The 18,389-nt window shown below is 51.6% G+C and overlaps 1 protein-coding gene across 1 annotated transcript; it reads right to left on the bottom strand.

Moving 5' to 3' along the window:
* Positions 1-58: 58 nt before the first annotated feature.
* Positions 59-14,607, bottom strand: HMGCL (3-hydroxy-3-methylglutaryl-CoA lyase). Its single transcript, XM_045782694.2, has 9 exons — positions 14,452-14,607; positions 10,847-10,930; positions 8,909-9,016; positions 8,128-8,223; positions 6,910-7,058; positions 4,647-4,710; positions 3,083-3,271; positions 1,614-1,739; positions 59-710 (listed from the first exon to the last, which is right to left on the bottom strand). The coding sequence occupies exons 1-9, from the start codon at positions 14,509-14,511 to the stop codon at positions 609-611; spliced, it is 978 nt and encodes a 325-aa protein (XP_045638650.1). The 5' UTR covers positions 14,512-14,607; the 3' UTR covers positions 59-608.
* Between the last annotated feature and the right edge of the window lie 3,782 nt (positions 14,608-18,389).

Raw genomic sequence — 18,389 nt, 5'->3', positions numbered from 1 at the left:
ACTCCCCACCAGTGTCCCCCATTCATCACACACAGCTGCACAACACGATACTGGGCCATGCTTTTATGTCATTAAAACTTTAATTACATAAGCTGTGTTCAAAAATCACGTTCAGAGTAGACATTTTCCAAAAATGCTGGAGTTGGCAGGTGGTCGCCAAAGCATCTCAGCCCTCACCCCTTCCGCCAATGCCCCCTGCCAGCTTGGGGAAAATCTCCTCCAGGCCCCTTTGCCCCACGGAGTCAGCGATGGCCCCAGAGACACAGCAGGGTCAGGCTGTGTAGCTAGCTGATGGATTTCACCCAGGCGTGGGGCCTGAGCACCAGGGAGCTGGGTTCCAGGGGTCCCCAGGCATTTAACTCCTGAGCCAGTGGGTCCATGGGGCAGGGAGACCTGCAGCCCCCCAGGCTTCTCACTCAGACTAGGGTCTGGCAGGGAAGGGCTGAGGCCAAGCAGCTCCTGTCTCTTGCCTCCCTTTTGCAGGAGAGACCTACGTGTGGACCTGCCTGGGAGATGCCCGCTCCTGTTAATTTTATTCCCATTTCCACGTGCCCGTTCCTGAATCATTCACGTGAGCCCCTATTCCCACAGAGTCCCCCAAACGGGGCTTACAGTTTACAGGTAGCCTGAGCCACTTTGGAGCTGGTTTTTCTGTTCAGGGCTTGGCAGATAAAGGTCCCAGCTTCCAGGAGCTTCTGGAGGTTCACACCCTTTGAGAAACAAGTTAAAGGATGCACAAGGTCATGACGTGCCTGCAACACCCAGGGAGACGTCGGACTGGACGGAAAACCGATACTGAGAGAGTAAAGGGGAAGACAGGTTCTCGTTCCTCTTGTGCCGGGACAGCACCTGCCTGCAAGGCTGCAGCCTTCTGCCGTCTGGGGTCCGGGACTCCCCTCGTATAAGATGCCTCCATCTGTGGAATGGTTTCTACTGCTGCCACCAGGGCAGGGACCTCGTCAGTCTTGTTCAGTCCCCATCTCCAGTGCCCAGCACAGGGCCTGGCCTGCGGCGGTCAAAAAGCGGGTACTGGAGTAATAACAACTCCCAGGCAGAGCGAGCCGGGAGGGAAACACCAACTGAAAGGGCCACTCCGAAAACCTGTCCACGGCAGGAGCTCACGTGTACTGATGCATACTGTGTGCTCAGCTCTGGCGGGCACTCTCCATTTTCCTACCTAGTCCTCATCACAGCCCCACGAGGGAGGTGCTGTCAGCATTCCTGTTTCTTAGGCCCAGGGAAGTGAAGTCATTTGTCAGGTCACAGCCTGTGGGTGGCAGGACTACGTTTCAAACCAAGTTCCATCTGGTCCCAAAGCTCAGACATGGTACTGCCTCCAACCCACCACTGAGGGTCCTGACCCCGACAGAGCCCTGGCGAGGGCCGTCTCCTACTCGGGCCCTCATTTTACAGGGGACGAAACAGAGGTCCAGAGGGAATGGACTCAGGTGATGGGTGTGGCCCTTTCCCTACAGCCTGGTGCCTCCTCTGCTACCTCTTCACTGTCCCGTCACCACAAACCCCTGAACAAAACCATCAGCTTCTGTCCTCCGGCTTCAGGGAGAGGTGCAGTCAGTTCAGGGCCGTCACCACCAGGGGGCAGGCGCGCTTACCGTGTGAATGCCCAGGCCAGACAGCATGTAGACGAGGTCTTCAGTGGCCAAGTTTCCGGATGCCCCCTGTGCATAGGGACAGCCTCCCAGTCCTGCCACAGAAGAGTCCACGACACTCACTCCCATCTGGAAACACAAGGATGGTGAAACACGGGTGTCATTGTGGGGACCAGAGCCTACAAAGCCAGGAGGTCCTTGCAAACCTCCCCATCAACTGCTGCCCGAAATTCCAATGAAAGTTATTCTTTCCTTTGGCGAAGGATTCTGTTAATGTTTCTCTTTTTGGTTCCTGGAACAGTGTGGACACTGTTTCCTTTCGCGCTCCTCACCCTGAAAGGTCTCCCCAGGCCCTTTGTGATCACACCTAAAGGAAGCGCCTCCCACAGCTGAGATTTCAGAGCCCCGTGGTTGTTTACTGCGATTCATTTACCCTCGCCCAGCACCCCGCCTAAGGCTCTCACTTCCCGTTGGGCCTCTAACCCCAGGGGGCCTATCCCATTTCCCTGGGTCAGCACCACCCACTCTCCTAATGATTGTTTCCCGTTCTCCTCTCCCCACAAACCTCCCACAGACCGTAACCTGGACAGCGACAACAGAGAAAACAGACCCAGAAAGTTACGGAATCATGTGGCTTAGAGACCTCAGCCTCTAGGAAGTAACTTAAGACCAAAAAAAGAAGAAAGAAAAGAAAAGAAAGAGAAGAAACAAACAAACAAAAAACCCCCCGCAAGAACAAAGATGGCCCAGGACTGCTTTAGGAAACTTAAAGACAACAGGCCAGACTTCAACCAACAGGCCAGCAAGGTCAGACACAAGATGCAGACACAGCCTATGGTCAGACACTCAGAACTTTCCTTCTGAGGGGTGGCCAGTCCACAGACTCCCCCTTCAGGGTCAGCCCAAGGAGCAAACCTCAAGGGAAACCCAATCTGAAGCCTCAGTTCAATCTCTGGGGAACAGCAGGAAAGGCTCCCCTGGAGTGACCTCTGCCTGCCTCTCTGCCTCCCCCTCCCCCACCATCTCCTTGCCCGCTCCCACGCATGCGCACAGTCACAGCACCAAACCCCACCGCAGCCTTATGGCGCAGGGCTGCCTAGTCAGCTTCCCGCTTCCCTTTTCCAACTGCTTAACTTCCTCACATCCTCTAGGCCTCATTCAGGTCTCTCCCAGCAAATCCTCTCTGACCTCCCCGGCCCCCCGGCCGGGATGGAGGCCTTCCTCAGCCGCACGCTTCCTCCCTGCACGCGATCTGTCCTAACGTACGAGGACTACCACAAAACTCCCTTGACTATCTCCTTCCCACACCGTTACAGGCCAGGGTCACGTGTCCGTGTCCTCTGTGGCCGCCCAGGGCCTGGCACACAGGTATCGTGAATGCTCGTGGAAAGAACACGGGAACCTAGCTGTCCTGCCACTGTGTCCTTTCGGAGAATAGACACGCGCCTTTCTCTTCAGACCCACCCTGATACCTGCAGGGCCATCAAGGTGTTGGCCAGGGCCTGGCCGTAGGTGTCATGGCAGTGGACCGCCAGCGCAGCCACGGGCACCTCGTGCATGACAGCAGACAGCATGTCCTTCATGATCCCCGGGGTGCCCACGCCGATGGTGTCCCCCAGGGAGATCTCGTAGCAGCCCATCGAGTACATCTTCTTGGTGACCTGGGGAAGCAAGCGGGCAAGCACTTGGAGGACAACAGATTCCTTAAGCCAGGGGCCAAGACCTCAGAAGCAGGGGTCCTGGGCCTGTGCAGAACATCTTGTCTGAAACACTAAATTCCTATCCGATCTTGGCTCCTTACAACTTTCTGAGTGGGAACGATAATCCCCACTCTACCCACTGGGAAGCGGAGACGTAAGGGAACAGCGGCCCCTGGGGCAACCGTGGGCTGCAACGCTGAACTTCCTCCCACCCTGTCCCGCCTGCCCGTGCCTCCGACTCCAGCCTTCACAGACCACCTCCAGCCGCGTCAGAGCCATGACTGCCATCAGTAAAACGGCTCCTCTCTCGTGACTTCACCCTCAGCAAGAGCCAGATCTCACGGGTCTGCGGGCTAGTTCTGGATTTCTAATAGAGTACCTAACTTTCCACTTGCCGAAGCTCGTCTGCAAAGCTCTGAAGCCCGCAAAGCTCTGAAGTCCCTGAGAAACCAGCGCAGCGCGCGCCCCGCCCGAGGAGCTGCCGCCCCCACCGCACTGCCAGACGGGTGGACGGTGTGACAGGGCCGGGGCGCAGGTGACACTCAGCCCACTGCCCGGGCGGCAGGCCGAGGCTGCAGCGAAGGCGCCGGCTCTGGAGCGACACGCGCCGGGTCACCGGCAGTCTGCCTGCTCCCTGGCTGGGCGGCCCTGCAAACGGCTGATCTGTTTGGAGCTTCCATTCTCCTTGCGAGAAGCAGTGGTGCAGCTTTGCAGGCCGGCAGTGAGGACCGGCGGGGACGCAAGCGCCGCCAGTCTCAGTAAGCGCCCGTCCTGGCGGCTCCCGGTGTGCGGGAAGAGCGGGGCGTTGGAGGGAAACCAAGTGCGGGCTGAGACCTAGCGTCCCCGTTTGCAACCTGTGTGGCAAATCACTTTGTCTGTTTCCTCGCTGGAGAAACGAACACCACCACCACATTTGCAGGGTGACTTTGACAACGAAGCGGCATGAGCTCCTGCGTCGCTCAGACTCGTTCCCACACTGCCCTCTCCCCAGTGCTGGCCTGGCTCCCGCTCGGAGGGCGTGGCCTCTCCAACCACGGCGAGAAACTGCAGGGACCCTGGGTGGGGAGCCCCTCCACAGGTCGCCTCCACTATCACCTGTCCGCTGACCAGACTGCAAACTGTCAGAGGCTTCCAGGCTGGGGCAGAGGGCAGGGCTGCGAGCGCGCCAGGAGGTGGGCCTCCAGGAGCAAGGGCTGGGCTGCGTTCCCAGAGGGGCTCCATGAAGGAGTTGCGGGAACGAAGGACATGAGTGACCCATCAGGAAAGGGTAGTGAGGGAACCTCAGTGGCAGGCAAGGCGGACAACCCTCAGAAAACCCCCGGCCGGATACACACACCTCAGCTACTTTAGCCGGGGAGATCTTCCCTTCATAGGGGCATCCAAGCACACAGGAGACATACCTGTTGGAGGACAGGGGAGGGATGGTGTCAGTGCCCCCGAGCTCCCGGGCCGCAGGACTGATGCAGGGGAGCTGTTTGACAGCCATCCCTGAAGTGGGGCAAGGTCCAATGCCTGGGGGAAAGGCAAACTCAATACTGCGGAGCCCGAACAAAGGGAGTGCTGCGTGGTGCCAGGAGGGGGCAGTGGAAAGCCAGGGCAGGGAGGGGCCTCCGGGCTGCACGCTCGGGAAGCCGGGGTTGCTGCACAGGCCTGAGGACAGAAGCAAGCCCGAGAGGGCAAAGTGAGCAGGCACCTGGGCTATAGGGCAGTGAGATAAAGCAGGACAGGTGCCACAGGGCAGCTGGGGCCCCTACTCCCAGGAGGGGACCAAGGACAGATGAAACCCAAGCAGGAACTAAAGGGCTGGCCTGGCCTTGAGGGCCAAGGATCAGCCGCTCCAGGGAACTGCCCCAGGATTCACACACTCGTTTATTCTACGGACACTGACGGAGCCGCCCACTCCGTGCCAGGCACGCGGTGAACAGCACGGACGGACAAGGTCCTACCCTCACGGAGGTTATTTCCAGTTAGGAAGAGAGCTGATAAAAGGGCAACCGAAGGAGTGGGTGAGATAATCTGAGTGATGTGCTGTGATGGGAAGAACAGGGGATGAGGCAGGAGCCACGAGACGAGGCTGCCATAGCCAGGGTGGCCCAGGAAGACCTCCAGGCCGTGACGCGGGAGCTGAGGGGGGCGGAGGTGGCAGGAGAGCCACTGGGAAAGCATCCCAGGCAGAGAGCAGAGCAGCGCAGAGTCCCTGAGACGGGAGAGAGGGCGCGCTCGCACCACAGAAGCACGGGAGAGCAGGCACAGAGCCAGCAGCACGGCGGCACAGCACGTGGCCAGACAGGTGGCTGCGGGCCGATCACGGTGACCTGCCAGCCAAGGGAAGGAGTCTGGATCTTTGGATCTTGGTGGCCTTCTGTTCCCACCTGCCCTGTTGGGGCTAAGGCCCCACTAAGCCTCTTGAGTCTGGCAAGCGGCTCTGCGTGTGAGAGGTATCACAAAGGTTGCCTGGATACATCATTTCAGGCTCGAAGATCTCAGGGCGTTTTCCCAACTTCCTTCTTCCCCTTGTTCTCCAGTCACTGCTGAGCAAGGAGAAGGGAGATGCTGAGGAATGAGCCCCGTGGGCCCCTGATTCCCCATGCACGCCCCCAGCCAGCCACCCCTTACTTCCCGAGCACCCCGGCGTGCTGGCCCTGCGCTGCGGGAGGGAGCCCACCATGAACTGCGGCACTGCGCAGGGCCCAGTGGGGTGGGAGGCAGGGGAGAAGCTAACACGCAGCGAAGTACTCTGTCAGAGGATATCCGGGGGCCACGAGAGCCCGACGAGGGGCGCTAACACCAGCGGAGGGACAGAGAACGCTCCCTGGAGAAGCTGCAGGACGAGCAGGAGTTAGCCCGGACAAGCGGCATGTGCGACAAGAGAGTTCTGAAGCTACGGAAAGTGCGAGCAAGGGCGGAGAGGCGAGAGAGAGAGAGAGAGAGAGGGAGCATGGGCACACGGAAGGAAGCCCCCGTCGGGCTGGACACGGAGTGGCAGTGAACGATGAGGCTGCAGAGAAAGGCAGTGTCTCGGAAGCCAGGTGACAAGTCCAGAGTTGGGGCATCACTGACAGGTTTTAACCAGGCAGGGAGGTGATCACACGGGCACTTTCTGAAGGAGCCCGCCAGACAGCGGCGCGACCTCACAGCCGACTCCTCGGCCTTCCTGAGCCGGTTCTGTCCCCTGGAAGCAGGAACAGCCCTGCTTGCTGGGTGACCGTGAGGTCCCAGTCAGGTAACACAGGGACAATGCCTGGCACTCCTGCCATGAAAGATGTGGTGCTGGAGACCTGGAGGCTGAGGGGGTTCCCCAGACACATGCGAAGAGGGGCTGCTGGAGGTGGGATTCATCCGACCGCCACACACCCCGGAGAGTGTCCTGTCCTGCTGGATTCCTCTAGGGAACCGACCCCAAAACCAGGTGTGGAGAAAGCACTGGCCAGGATTTCTTCTGACCACAGCTACTTGAGGAAGGACGTCAAGGTGTGGAGCATGGGCGGCCTGCGCCCAGGATAAGGAGTTTGCAGGGGGGGGTGGTTTGAGTCTCAACCTGGCCCCCTTCCGGAATGGTACTGAGGAAATGCAGGCAGCACCGACGTGGCGTGACTCACCCGCGCACGGGAATCGCGGCGGCCCGAGCTGCCCTCAAGATTTCGTCGGACCGCTGTAAACTCGCATCAATGGAGCAGTTGACGTTCCTCTTGGTGAAGAGCTCTGAGGCAGCGGCAAAGACGGACACCTCCTTGGCTCCAGCAGCCACCTGCCAGTAGGGGGAATTCCTATCAGCCTTTGTCTCTTCAAGGAACACCAGCGTGGCAAACTCGGCTCTTACAGCAACTTTCATAACACACGAACATCATGGGTTGAACTGCGTCCCCCCCAAAAAAAGATCTGTAGAAGTCCTAATCCCCAGGACCCCAGAATGTGGCCTTATCTGGAAATACGGTGGGTGCAGAAGTAGTTAGCTGAAATGAAGCCATAGTGGTCATGACTCCAATAAGATGGAGGCCATGTGAAGACACACACAGGGGAAGGCGGTGAAGACGGAGGCAGGGTGGGAGTGAGGCGTCGACGACCCAAGGAATGCCAAGGACTGCCAGTCTTCGCTAGAAGCTAGGAGAGCCATGTCCTCCCAGCCCTCAGGAGGCTCCCACCCTACTACCGCCTGGATTTCAGACTTCTCGCCTTCAGAGCTGAGCGAGAAGCCATTTCTGTTGTTTTAAGCCACCTGGCTTTTGGTATTTTCTCCTGGCAGCCCTAGCAAATGAACACGGGGAACCCTATCGCCATTAAAGCAGCAGCCTCACCCTTGGCACTGCCGCTGCCATCACCGCCCAGGCTGTCACTCCTAAGGACAGCTTTCTGCCTAAATTCAGACTCCGCATCCCCATGACGTTCCTGTCCAACACTCTAAGAAAGACGGCAGATCCTAGCAACCACTGCGGGGAGTGTGATCACCTTTCTCGAAAAGAGGAAATGGATAATAACAACAGAGCTAATATTTATAAAGCGTTTACCTCTCCCAAGCTCTTGCTAAGTAAGGTGGGTGCATTCTATCCTCTGAAATCCACCCACCGTGAGGCACCACGATCAGCCCTCATTTATAGGCAGAATCTGAGGTTCGGCGAGGTTAATTAGCTGGTCAAGGTCAGAGAGCCGGGGGTGGCAGGGTCAGGACTGCCCTGGGTCTGTCTGTCAGTGCTCATCACTACTGGAGACAAGCCCTTCAGACAGACAGCCCAGGGCAGGAACTAGGGTCCGGCGACAAGACAGGAACTGATGTCATCAGTTTCATGTCAGGGGCCCCTGCCGTCAAGCGAGTCTCTTACCGCTGCCTGGAAGCCTTTGATATTCGGGGTCAGGACTGGGTAGTTGATGCCAGGAAATTTCTGGATGCCCTTCAAGACTTCAGCATTGTCAGCCATCTGGGACCCAAAGGAGACATTGCCAGGTCACTGCCAAGGCAGGCAGGGAGCTCAGGTAGAGAAAAGGTTTTTATCACAAAATCTGTTGTCCAGAACCCTTGAAGAATGAGCCCTTTTGCAGAGCTGTGTCTTCCCAGTGCTTTCACTCTTTTTTTGACCGCTAATGGGCCCAAAGGCCCCTTGGGGCAGGTAAGTCCCCCAGTTTCTCTCTATGGCTAATACCGCCAGCCTCACACAAGCAGTGACAACACTACCAGCCATTTACCGAGAACGGACTCTGTGTTACTTAACACTCAGCTGAAACAGGACCTTTCTTCCCACTTGATGGTTTTCTGTGAAATAGGAGTCATCCGTCTTTCCCTTTTACAGACACAGACACCACATCTCTAGACGGGGCTAGAGATTCTAGACTTCCAGAGCCAAAAGAGACCTGAGAGCTCACCCTCAGCCTGGAGAGGGGAAGACCTCACTAAGGTCCCCAAGCAAGTTAGGGGCAAAGCCAAGACGGAATCCAAGCCTGCTGCCACCAGGTGATGGTCTTCTGCTGCTCCACGCTCCTCCAAGTGACGAGAGCGCCAGAGATCCGGAGACCCACGTTCCCAGCTTCTACTTACTTCCAGGGCAAATGCAAAACTTCACATCTCTCTCATCTGAGAAACGCTTATTACTGAGGGCTGGGGCTCACCTGGGGAACCCACTTGGGGGACACGAAGCTGGTGGCTTCTATAACGGGGAGTCCTGCTTCAGAAAGCATGTCTATCAGCTTGATTTTCGTAGAAGTAGATACAAAATTCTGTAATGCAGAAAGAAACACCAGAAAAGACAGGTTAGCGACAGTGGGAATAAAATGGTGTCGGACACAGGGCCTGTTAGTTCAGAGCTTTGCCACGGCGTGCACTTCACTATCTCCACTTCCAGACACAAGCACGGATTCGCATGTGATTCGTGCCGACAGGTGGGGGACATCTTCAAGTTCTACAGATAGCATTTTGCAGTGGAGGCAGCTTCTCGTCTGAAAAGGAGCTAATATTTACATGGAAACAATATTTTTCTATCATAAAGGCTTTTTCTTAACTGTTTGTTAATTTATGACCCCATCATAAAACTGAGAGCAATGTGCCATGACCTGAAAGGGCAGAGATGACTAGCCCTCTGTCTGCAACCTATGAGATGGGGCCCCCAAAATATCACACCGTCCCCTTTTCCACCTCCCACCTGGCACCGGGCCTCACCCTCACATGGTCGGCCTACTGCTGCTTTCTCTCCCTCCCCCACAAGGCGTACTTGCTTACCACATTCTATGGCTCCCTCTTCCCGAATCTACTATCATTCTCTCCTGATTATGGCATGGTCTCACTCCACCAATTCATCCCACACAGGAATCTTTCTAAAACAGCCTCCATTGTTTTACTCCCTGCTCAAAAGCCTTCCGTGGCTCCCTAGTCCTTACAGGATTAGGTAAAAAAAATTCCAAGAACTCCTTCTCACCAGGCCCTTTCATGCCGACCCCCTCAATTTCTCTCTCATTGCTTTACCTTAATCCATCTCCTAAGTATTTTTTGAGAGTCCTCCATGATCCAGGCGTGGTGTTAGGTGTTAGGGATAGAGCGGTGAGCAGAACAGACACGAGGCTGCCCTCACAGAGCTTATAGTTTATCGTTAGCAATAAGCTCTCACTATTAAAGCTATGCTTTCCAAAAAAGAGAAAAAGGTTTTCCAATTGAAAAAATAATGCACAATTATTTCAGAAAACATGGCCAAAACAAAAGAAAACCATCCTTAAAATCTCCCAGAGATAACACTAGTAACATCCTGATAACGGGACTTTCTAGATCTGTAGTCCAATACATTAGACACTAGCCGTATGTGGTCATTTAAATTCACATTCATTTAAATTCTATAAAAACAAGATTTCAGTTCCCCAGCTACACCAGCCACATTTCAAGCGCTCAACAGCCTCGTGTCCAAGACAGCTCACATCCAGCATGTTTCCATCCTCACAGAAAGTGCTACCAGACAGCACTGTTCTAGATCCTTTTCCAGGTAGAGGTTCCCACAGATAGATGAAACCATTTTTTGTTTTTTGTAAAACATGAAAGTGTAAGATTAAAGAACATGTCTATTCTTTTATAATCTGCTTCCGTCACTTAACATGCTCCTCTGTTAGAACAGTGTCCTAATCCATCTAACGAAGTCCTTGAAGTAGTGGAGCTTTCTCCGCACCGAGCACCGAGGTGGTTTCCAACTGTTTTATCACAACGAGGTTGTGCGGAACATCTCTACGGCTAAATCTTTGCATGCGGCCTTTGTGACATCCTTTGGGTAAGTCCCCTTACGTGGAATTGGAACTGCCAGATGAAAGGCATGCCCTTACCCTCCCTCGCTCTCCTGCAGCCCTTCCCATCCGCCCTGCCGCCTGGGGCCTTGAGACGGACCCTGGAGACGCCACATCTGATGCTTGCTTAACTGTCACCTGCACCTGCCAGGCCTCCTCAACTTTGCTCTGCACTGGGGCGGGGGGGGGGGTGATCATATCTTGCCTAGCTCTGTCCATCCCCGCTGCGCCCGCCACAGGCAACTCATACTGCTCGAGAAACCTCTTTTGGCTGATTTCCATCTTTACCTTTTCATTTTGTAGTCCGTCTCGGGCACCCACTTCCACAATTTTCACTCGCTTTGGGAAAGTACCCACAGAAGAGGTGCTGACCTGTGGTTTAAAAGAGGAAACAAAAAGGGACAGGAAGAGATTGTCACAATTCTCCAAGGAGACAAATCTGAAAGAACGCATCCATCCTGAGACAGGAAGCGATATTTCTCACTGTAAACACTACATATCTCTCACATTCGGTTTGTTTTAGAAGGAAGAACAAAAAGAACAGAAGCCTTTCACGGAGGAATGGGCAAGAGATTCATGCCCCCAGTACCAGCCCATTTCCAACTGCCTGTCTGCCAGCTGAGCATTTAGGATGTTTCCTACACAAACCTATTTGCACCTCCTACACTTAGAAGGCCCCAAACAGAACTGCTTAAATTCTAAAGCCCCGCCTGGCGTCATGCTTTCTCAGTGAACAGTAACACATGTATTCTATTGCTTAAGCCAGAAACCTGACTCATCCCCTTACCCCACTCACCATGGGCTAGAAGGTTATCATTCGGTTCCTGCTGAGCTCAGTGAACTCATGACTTGTTTCTACTGTCCCACATCCCCCAGGGAACTCATTCCTTGTCTCAACTCCCCCACTCCCCCCAGTGAGGTCCCTATACTGCAGCTCCAATGGCCTTCCTCCCACAGCAGGGCCTCGAGGTTTACTGTTCCCTCTGCCCAGAATGCTCTTCACCTGCTCTTCCACCTCTGGCTCCTTCTCACCTTTCAGCCAGATGGGCCTCTTCTGAAAGCCCTTTGTAAAGCTGCCAATCCTGTGACCCTCATCATTTTCTATTTCAAAACTCTAATTCCTGGGGTGCCTGGGTGGCTCAGTCGGTTAAGCGTCCAACTCTTGACTTCGGCTCAGGTCATGGTCTCAGGGTTGTGAGACTGAGCCCCACACTGGCCTCCCACTGGGCATAGAGCTTACTTGAGATTCCCTCTCCCTCTGCCCCCACCCTTTTAAAACAAACAAACAAACGAACGAACAAACTCTAATTCCTTCCAAGCCCTGACAATAATGCCTACTCAGCTTCCTTCAGGAGAATATAAGCTCTACCAGACCTTGTCTCGACCTCTGCTCCACCCCTCATGTGTGGCCCTGCGCTTGGCACAAAGCAGGCACGCACTAAAAAGCCACTGAAACAACAAATAAATGCACGAAGGGCATAGCCACCCCAGGGGGAGGGCAATTCCTGGGTATGGGGAGGAGCAGTTAGTCTTGGACTTTGTGGGCTTTGGGGGATGGAGGACGACTTGTTCTGTTACAGTCGCAGGCTGGGTGATGACAAGGATTGGGTCTGGGGAGAGAGGACACCAACAGCTGAAGACAGTAAAAAAAAAGGCTTTGAATCTCCTCCATTTAAAGTCTGCCCCAAATCTTCCCCTCCTTACCACCAAGCAGTATGAGGCTTCTTTTCCCTCTTTCCTCTGTTTTTAATACTGTAACTTCAAATTAACTTCATTTGACCAGATTTAACCTGGGTAAACACACTGCAATGGGGCAAGGGGAGAAGTGCACTGGGTAATCTGCTAAGGGTCCCAAACTCCCCAAGCCCTTAAGGAAGGAAACATCCCTGCTATGAATCAGCTTGAAAGTGAACAACTCACCTGAAATGGCCTTGCTTTCTGTCAGCAAAACCTCCTAGAGACTAAGGTGATGAGCCACTGAATTTCATGAAGTCAACAGGCTAGGCTAGAAGGTCCCTGCAAGTCGAATGTCACTACAACAGGGATGTTCAGCCAATGCCGGTACATTGCCCTGAGTTGATCCCACTGGACTGTAAGCTGCATGCATGAGGCAGGAACTTTTATCCGTTGCTGTAATTCCAAGGCCTGGGACATAACAGGGCCTTGTTGAAAGTATGCAAGACCTGCTTCCAAGTTCCTCTTACTAGAACAGAACTTAATTCCACATCCTTGCCCATAATAACTCTTCACATAATGAAACAATAATTCACATTTATTAAGAATTTAATATTTGCCAGGCACTCATAAGAGCCTTTTACATATTAACCCATCTCATCCTCTCAACCTTATTACGTAGGAACTATTACAATCTCCATTTTACTATGAAAAGTATGAAGCCCAGAGATTAAGTAACTTTCCCAAGGTCACGTGGTTAGCTGGTCACGAGTCATTATCTGAACCTGGCAGTGTTGATTTACAGTGCTGCTCTTATCCCCTGGGCCACATTGCCTCTTTGCCACCTTTCTGTCCCCCCCAGTCTTCTCTTGTCTTGGTTAAACACCCAGTTCATTCCCTCTGTACAGCTCTGCTCAGAGATGATCTCCTCTAACCACAGAAGTCCTGGGCCACGCCTCCTGAGCTATGGCGTTATCTATACCAAAACAGCTAATACCAAGGAAAGCCCAGGGCTAACTTCAGGATCAGTACCTCATTTAGTACCTACATGGCAGGGACTATCATTATCTCAACTTCATACAGGAAGGAACAGCCTCAGAAAGATTCTCCAAGATCACACAGCTAGCAAGTGAAGAAGTCTGGCCTTGAACCGTCTGGTATCAAGCCTCTGCTAGTAGCCCCACAGAGCGCCTACGACCACTACCTCATTACACCAGGAATTTTTTCGAAGCACATTAATACCCACCATCTCATGTAATTTTCTTAGTTTTCCAAGTACCATCTTTATTTTACACATTAATAATTGGTAGGGGTGGACAGCCTAGTAGACATTAAAGTGGTTTTCTGAGGGGCCCACTTGCCAACATAGTGTAATTTCCCCACTACACACTTATAACTCCTTCTAAACTTCAAGCAAAAATAACGCACCTGATTTACCACTTACTATGAGCTAAAACAATGTCAAATGCTTTACCTACATTTCCCTTAACCTCCAAAGAACTCTAAGGTAATGTTCACCCGTGTTGCAGATGAGAAAACTGAGGTTTAGAGAGCAAATAATTGTCATTCGACCCAGAAAGTGTCAGAACCACTGGGACACTACAGCTTCAGCTTTAGCCAAAACAATTTCTTCAACCCCTCATTCAGCTAGGTCTCCTAGACTTTACCGCCACTCACTGAGCAGGGGAGGGGGAAACATAAGGATCGATCATGCCCGAAATACAATTCCAAGGGAATCGCACGTGGTCCTACGCGACCCTGGTCCTACTTGGCACGCTAGGATAGCTCTCCAAGCGTCCCCAAACTCAACAAGAGCTGGAAATGTAGGCGGTGGGAGGGGGAGGACCTTGCTTTTTTCCACTCGGAACTGGAAGGTTATTCGTGATTTTCACTACTGAGGAGCTTGGAGAGCTCGCAAGCTCAGAGGAAGAAGGTACCAGGGTCGCCGGGAAGAGCCCTGGACGGAATCGGGACACCTGGGGTGGCGCCCCAGGTCTCCACGACCCAGGAAAGCCGTTCCCCATCTCTGGGCCTCAGTTTCCCCGTGCCCCTCAAGGGATTTGGGCGGGACAAAGACCCGAGACTCCAAGGCCCTCCCGACAGTGGCCTGAGCAGCTGTCCGGCTTCGCCTCTCAGAGAGCTGCCGCCACGGGCCAGGGCTCCGACCCCGACTGTCATGGTGCCTGCAGGGCCACCCCTCGGCGGGCCGGGGCACTTACAGCCCGGAGAGACGCCAAGCCCACCAATCTCCGCGGCAGAAGCTTCCTCGTAGTCGCCATCTTGGCCCAGCTTCCCCCGCAGCCCCCAGCTGAGTCCCACGTGACCGCCGACTGCCTGGTGGGCGTGCCCCCGCCTTTGGGGCGGGGCTTCTGGAGCGACGTGATGACGCCCTATAGGGGCTCTGTTTCCAGCTTCTAGGTTTTCATTCTTTCTGATCAGTTCTTTCTTATGCGTTATGTTTTTTCTGAGTGCTTTCTGCTTGCCATGGCAAAGTGAGGCTAGGACTATGAAAATGAACAAATAATCAAGGGGTTTAGAGTTTGGAAGCTCTGGGAAGGCATATGAAAAATCACACAAATAGTTGTATAATTACTACCTTTCGTAATAAAAGACGAAGCATTACTATTTGCCATGAGCTGTTCTGAGTTCTTTGCGCGTGTTAACTCTTCCACCACGATCTCCAGGATTCAAATGCAGGCAGTCGACGGGAGGGAGAGAAAGGGTGCTCGCGAGAGTGAGCGAGAAGCATCCTTTGATTTCATACCTTGAGAATGGGTAAGATTTATCCAGGTAAAGAGGACACAAGAAAAGCTTTCCAGAGAGCATAAGATATGCGAAGACCCTGAGGCCAAGAAATGGAATGCTTAGAGCAGTGTTTTTCAAAATGCGTGTTGTACCTCATTAATTGGTCATAACATTAATCTAGTGAGTGCCAACTTCTTAAAAAAATAAAAAGCATTGGAGCGTATTGCATAAGTAATAAAGCTGAGTATTGCTTTGCAAATCTTGTTTGTTGGTATATATGTCAACCAGGTTGCAATGTAAAATAATTTCTTACTGTAGACTGCAATTAGAAATGTTTGGGGGAAATTTTTTGTTTTAGAAAGATGGAAAGAAGGCCAAAATGACCGCAGAGCTGCGAGGAGTAGGGACAGACTTCCTACTAAGATGGGAGAGGTTGACAGGGACCATACCACCTACTTTGGAGAACACATAGCAATGCATTTGATGGGTTTTAAGCAGAGAGAGATGATCAAATTTGCATTTTGTGAATAGTCACTGTGGCTACTGGGTGGGTGGATATCCAAATGGTAAGTGTACTGATTGGCATTCTCAGGGGAGGCAGAGAGGGCACTGTCCCTGCCTTCAGGGAGCTCAGCTGTTAGCTAAGGAGAGAATGAGACCCGGTAAATGTTCTGTTAATTCTTCTGCAGCACCGGGGCGCCTGGGTGGCTCAGCGATCAGGTGTCTGCCTTCAGCTCAGGTCATGATCCCAAGGTCCTGGGATTAAGCCCTGCATCAGGCTCCCAGCTCAGTGGGAAGCCTGCTTCTCCCTCTCCCACGCCCCTTGCTTGTGTCGCCTCTCTCTCACCCTCTCATTCTGTCAAATAAAGAAAAATAAATAATAAATCTCAAAAAAAAAATGCTTCTGCAATACCAAAAATTTCCTCCATCATAGCAGAGCAGTACTCACAGAATTCTCAAACCTGCAGATAGAGGACTGAGCATGACCCCAAAACTACCAGCATGACATTTAACTATTTAAAAATATTTATGTATGATTTTCATGACTGTGATGACATATTTATTTTTTACTTTCAAGAATTGTGCACTGAAAACTACGAACAATTCCTGAAATTAAAGAAGACAGGAATTGGGGCGCCTGGGGGGCTGACCTGGTTAAGTGTCTGCTTTTGGCTCAGGTCATGATCTTGGGGTCCTGGGATGGAGCTCCGCATCGGGCTCCCTGCTCAGCAGGGATTCTGCTTCTCCCTCTCCCTGTGTTCCTCACCCCTGCTCATGCTCTCTCTCTCTCAAATAAATAAATAAATAAATCTTTAAAAAAATAAAGAAGAGAAATAGATGGAAAGATATTCTATGTACATGAATTGGGAGACAATATTGTTAAGATGTCAATACTATCCAAAGTGATCTACAAATTCAGTGCAATCCCTATTAAAATCCAAAGATGTTTTTTGAAGAAATAGAAAAATCCATCCTAAAATTCATGCAGAACCTCAAGGGACCCTGAATAGCCAAGGCAATCTTGAAAAAGAAGAACAGGGGTGCCTGGGTGGCTCAGTTGGTTAAGTGTCTGCCTTTGGCTCTGGTCATGGTTCCAGGGTTCTGGGATTGAATCCCAAGTCAGGTTCCCTGCTCGGCAGGGAGTCTGCTTCTCCTTCTCCCTCCACCCCTTCCCCTCTGTTTGTGTGTGCCCTCACTCTCTCAAAAAAATAAATAAAATCTTTATTTAAAAAATTTTTTTTAAATTTTATTTATTTATTTATTTGACAGAGACAGCGAGCACAAACAGGGGGAGCAGCAGAGGGAGAGGGAGAAGCAGACCCCCTCCCCACCGCCGCTGAGCAGGGAGCACGATGCATGGTCGATCCCAGGACCCTTGGATCATGACCTGAGCTGAAGGCAGATGCCTAACCGACTGAGCTACCCAGGTGTCCCTATAAATAAAATCTTGAAAAAAAAGAAAAAGAACAAATTTGGAGGACTAACAATTTCTGATTTCAAAACATATTAATAATATAATATTAGTATTATAATTAATATATAATCAACAATAATATATTATAAACAATAATAAATAATATATCATATTAACAATATTAATATAATAATAATAATAACAGTGTGGTACTGGCATAAAGGAAAACATATAGATCAATAGAATAGAATAGAGAACCCAGAAATAAACCACTGATATATGGTCAAATAATTTTCAACAAGGATGCCAAGACCATCCAATGGCAAAAGGACAGTCTTTTCAACAAATGATGCTGGGAAAATTGGAGATCCACATATGAAAGGATGAAATTGGACCCTTATCTGACACCATATACAAATGGATCAAAGACCTAAACGTAAGAGATAACACTATAAAACTCTTTGAAAAAAAGCATAAGGGAAGGGGCGCCTGGGTGGTTCAGTCATTAAGCATCTGCCTTCGGCTCAGGTCATGATCCCAGAGTCCTGGGATTGAGCCCCACATCGGGCTCTCTGCTCAGCGGGGAGTCTGCTTCTCCCTCTCCCTCGGCTCCTCCCCCTGCTTGTGCTCTCCCTCTGTCTCTCAAATAAATAAATAAATAAATAATCTAAAAAAAAACGTACACTTGAAAATGGTTGAGGGGCACCCGGGTGGTGCAGACAGTTAAGCATCTGACTCTTGGTTTGGGCTCAGGTTGTGATCTTAGGGTGGTGAGATGGGGCCCAGCATTGGGCTCCACACTTAGCACAGAGTTGGCTTGAGATTCTCTGTCCCTCTCCCTCTGCCCCCACCCTCACCCTGTGCACTTGCTCCCTCTCTCTCTCTCAAATAAATAAATTAATTAAATCTTTTAAAAAAATGGTTAAGGGATTCCTGGGTGGCCAGTTGGTTAAATGTCTGACCGACTCTTGATTTCAGCTCAGGTCATGATCTCAGGGTCATGAGATTAAGCCCTGTTCCAGGCTCCACGCTGGGCATGAAACCTGCTTAAGATTCTCTCTCTCCCGCTGCCCCTCCCCTCCTGCTTGCTCTCTCTCTCTCTCTCTCCAAAATAAATAAATAAATAAACAAACAAACAAATAAATAAATAAAATGGTTGAAATGATGAATTTTATGTTATATATATTTTTTATCATACTAAAAAAATTAAAGAGTTACCATATGAACCAGTAATTCCATTCTAGGTATATACACGAGAGAAATAAAAACATGTGTCCATAGAAAACTTACACATAACTGTTCATAGCAGCCTTATTCATAATCAGCCACAAAGTGAAAGCAACCCAGAGCCCATCAAGTGATGAACAGATAAGTTGAGTGTGGTGGTGACAGGCATACAACAGAATATTCTTATTCAGGCATAGAAAGAAAGTTCTGATACCTGGTACAACATAGATCAACCTTGAAAAAACTATGATAGGTGAGAGAAACCAGACA

This window comes from Ursus americanus, chromosome 33 (genome assembly GCF_024610735.1).
Source record: "Ursus americanus isolate L20-20 chromosome 33, mUrsAme1.1.p, whole genome shotgun sequence".
NCBI classification, from domain to species: Eukaryota; Metazoa; Chordata; class Mammalia; order Carnivora; family Ursidae; genus Ursus; species Ursus americanus.
The sequence above is the reverse complement of the archived record's forward strand: the minus strand, read 5'-3'. Positions and strand labels throughout refer to the sequence as shown.

What these genes read in the sequence shown, in the direction of transcription:
- HMGCL (XM_045782694.2), bottom strand. Translation starts at nt 14,511, where the DNA reads ATGGCGACTACGAGGAAGCTTCTGCCGCGGAGATTGGTGGGCTTGGCG. An exon ending in TCAAAGGCTTCCAGGCAGCG is followed by an intron (nt 7,059 to 8,127) that starts GTAAGAGACTCG and finishes CCCTACTGGCAG; the next exon opens with GTGGCTGCTGGAGCCAAGGA. An exon ending in CCCCGGCTAAAGTAGCTGAG is followed by an intron (nt 3,272 to 4,646) that starts GTGTGTGTATCC and finishes TTGCTTCCCCAG; the next exon opens with GTCACCAAGAAGATGTACTC.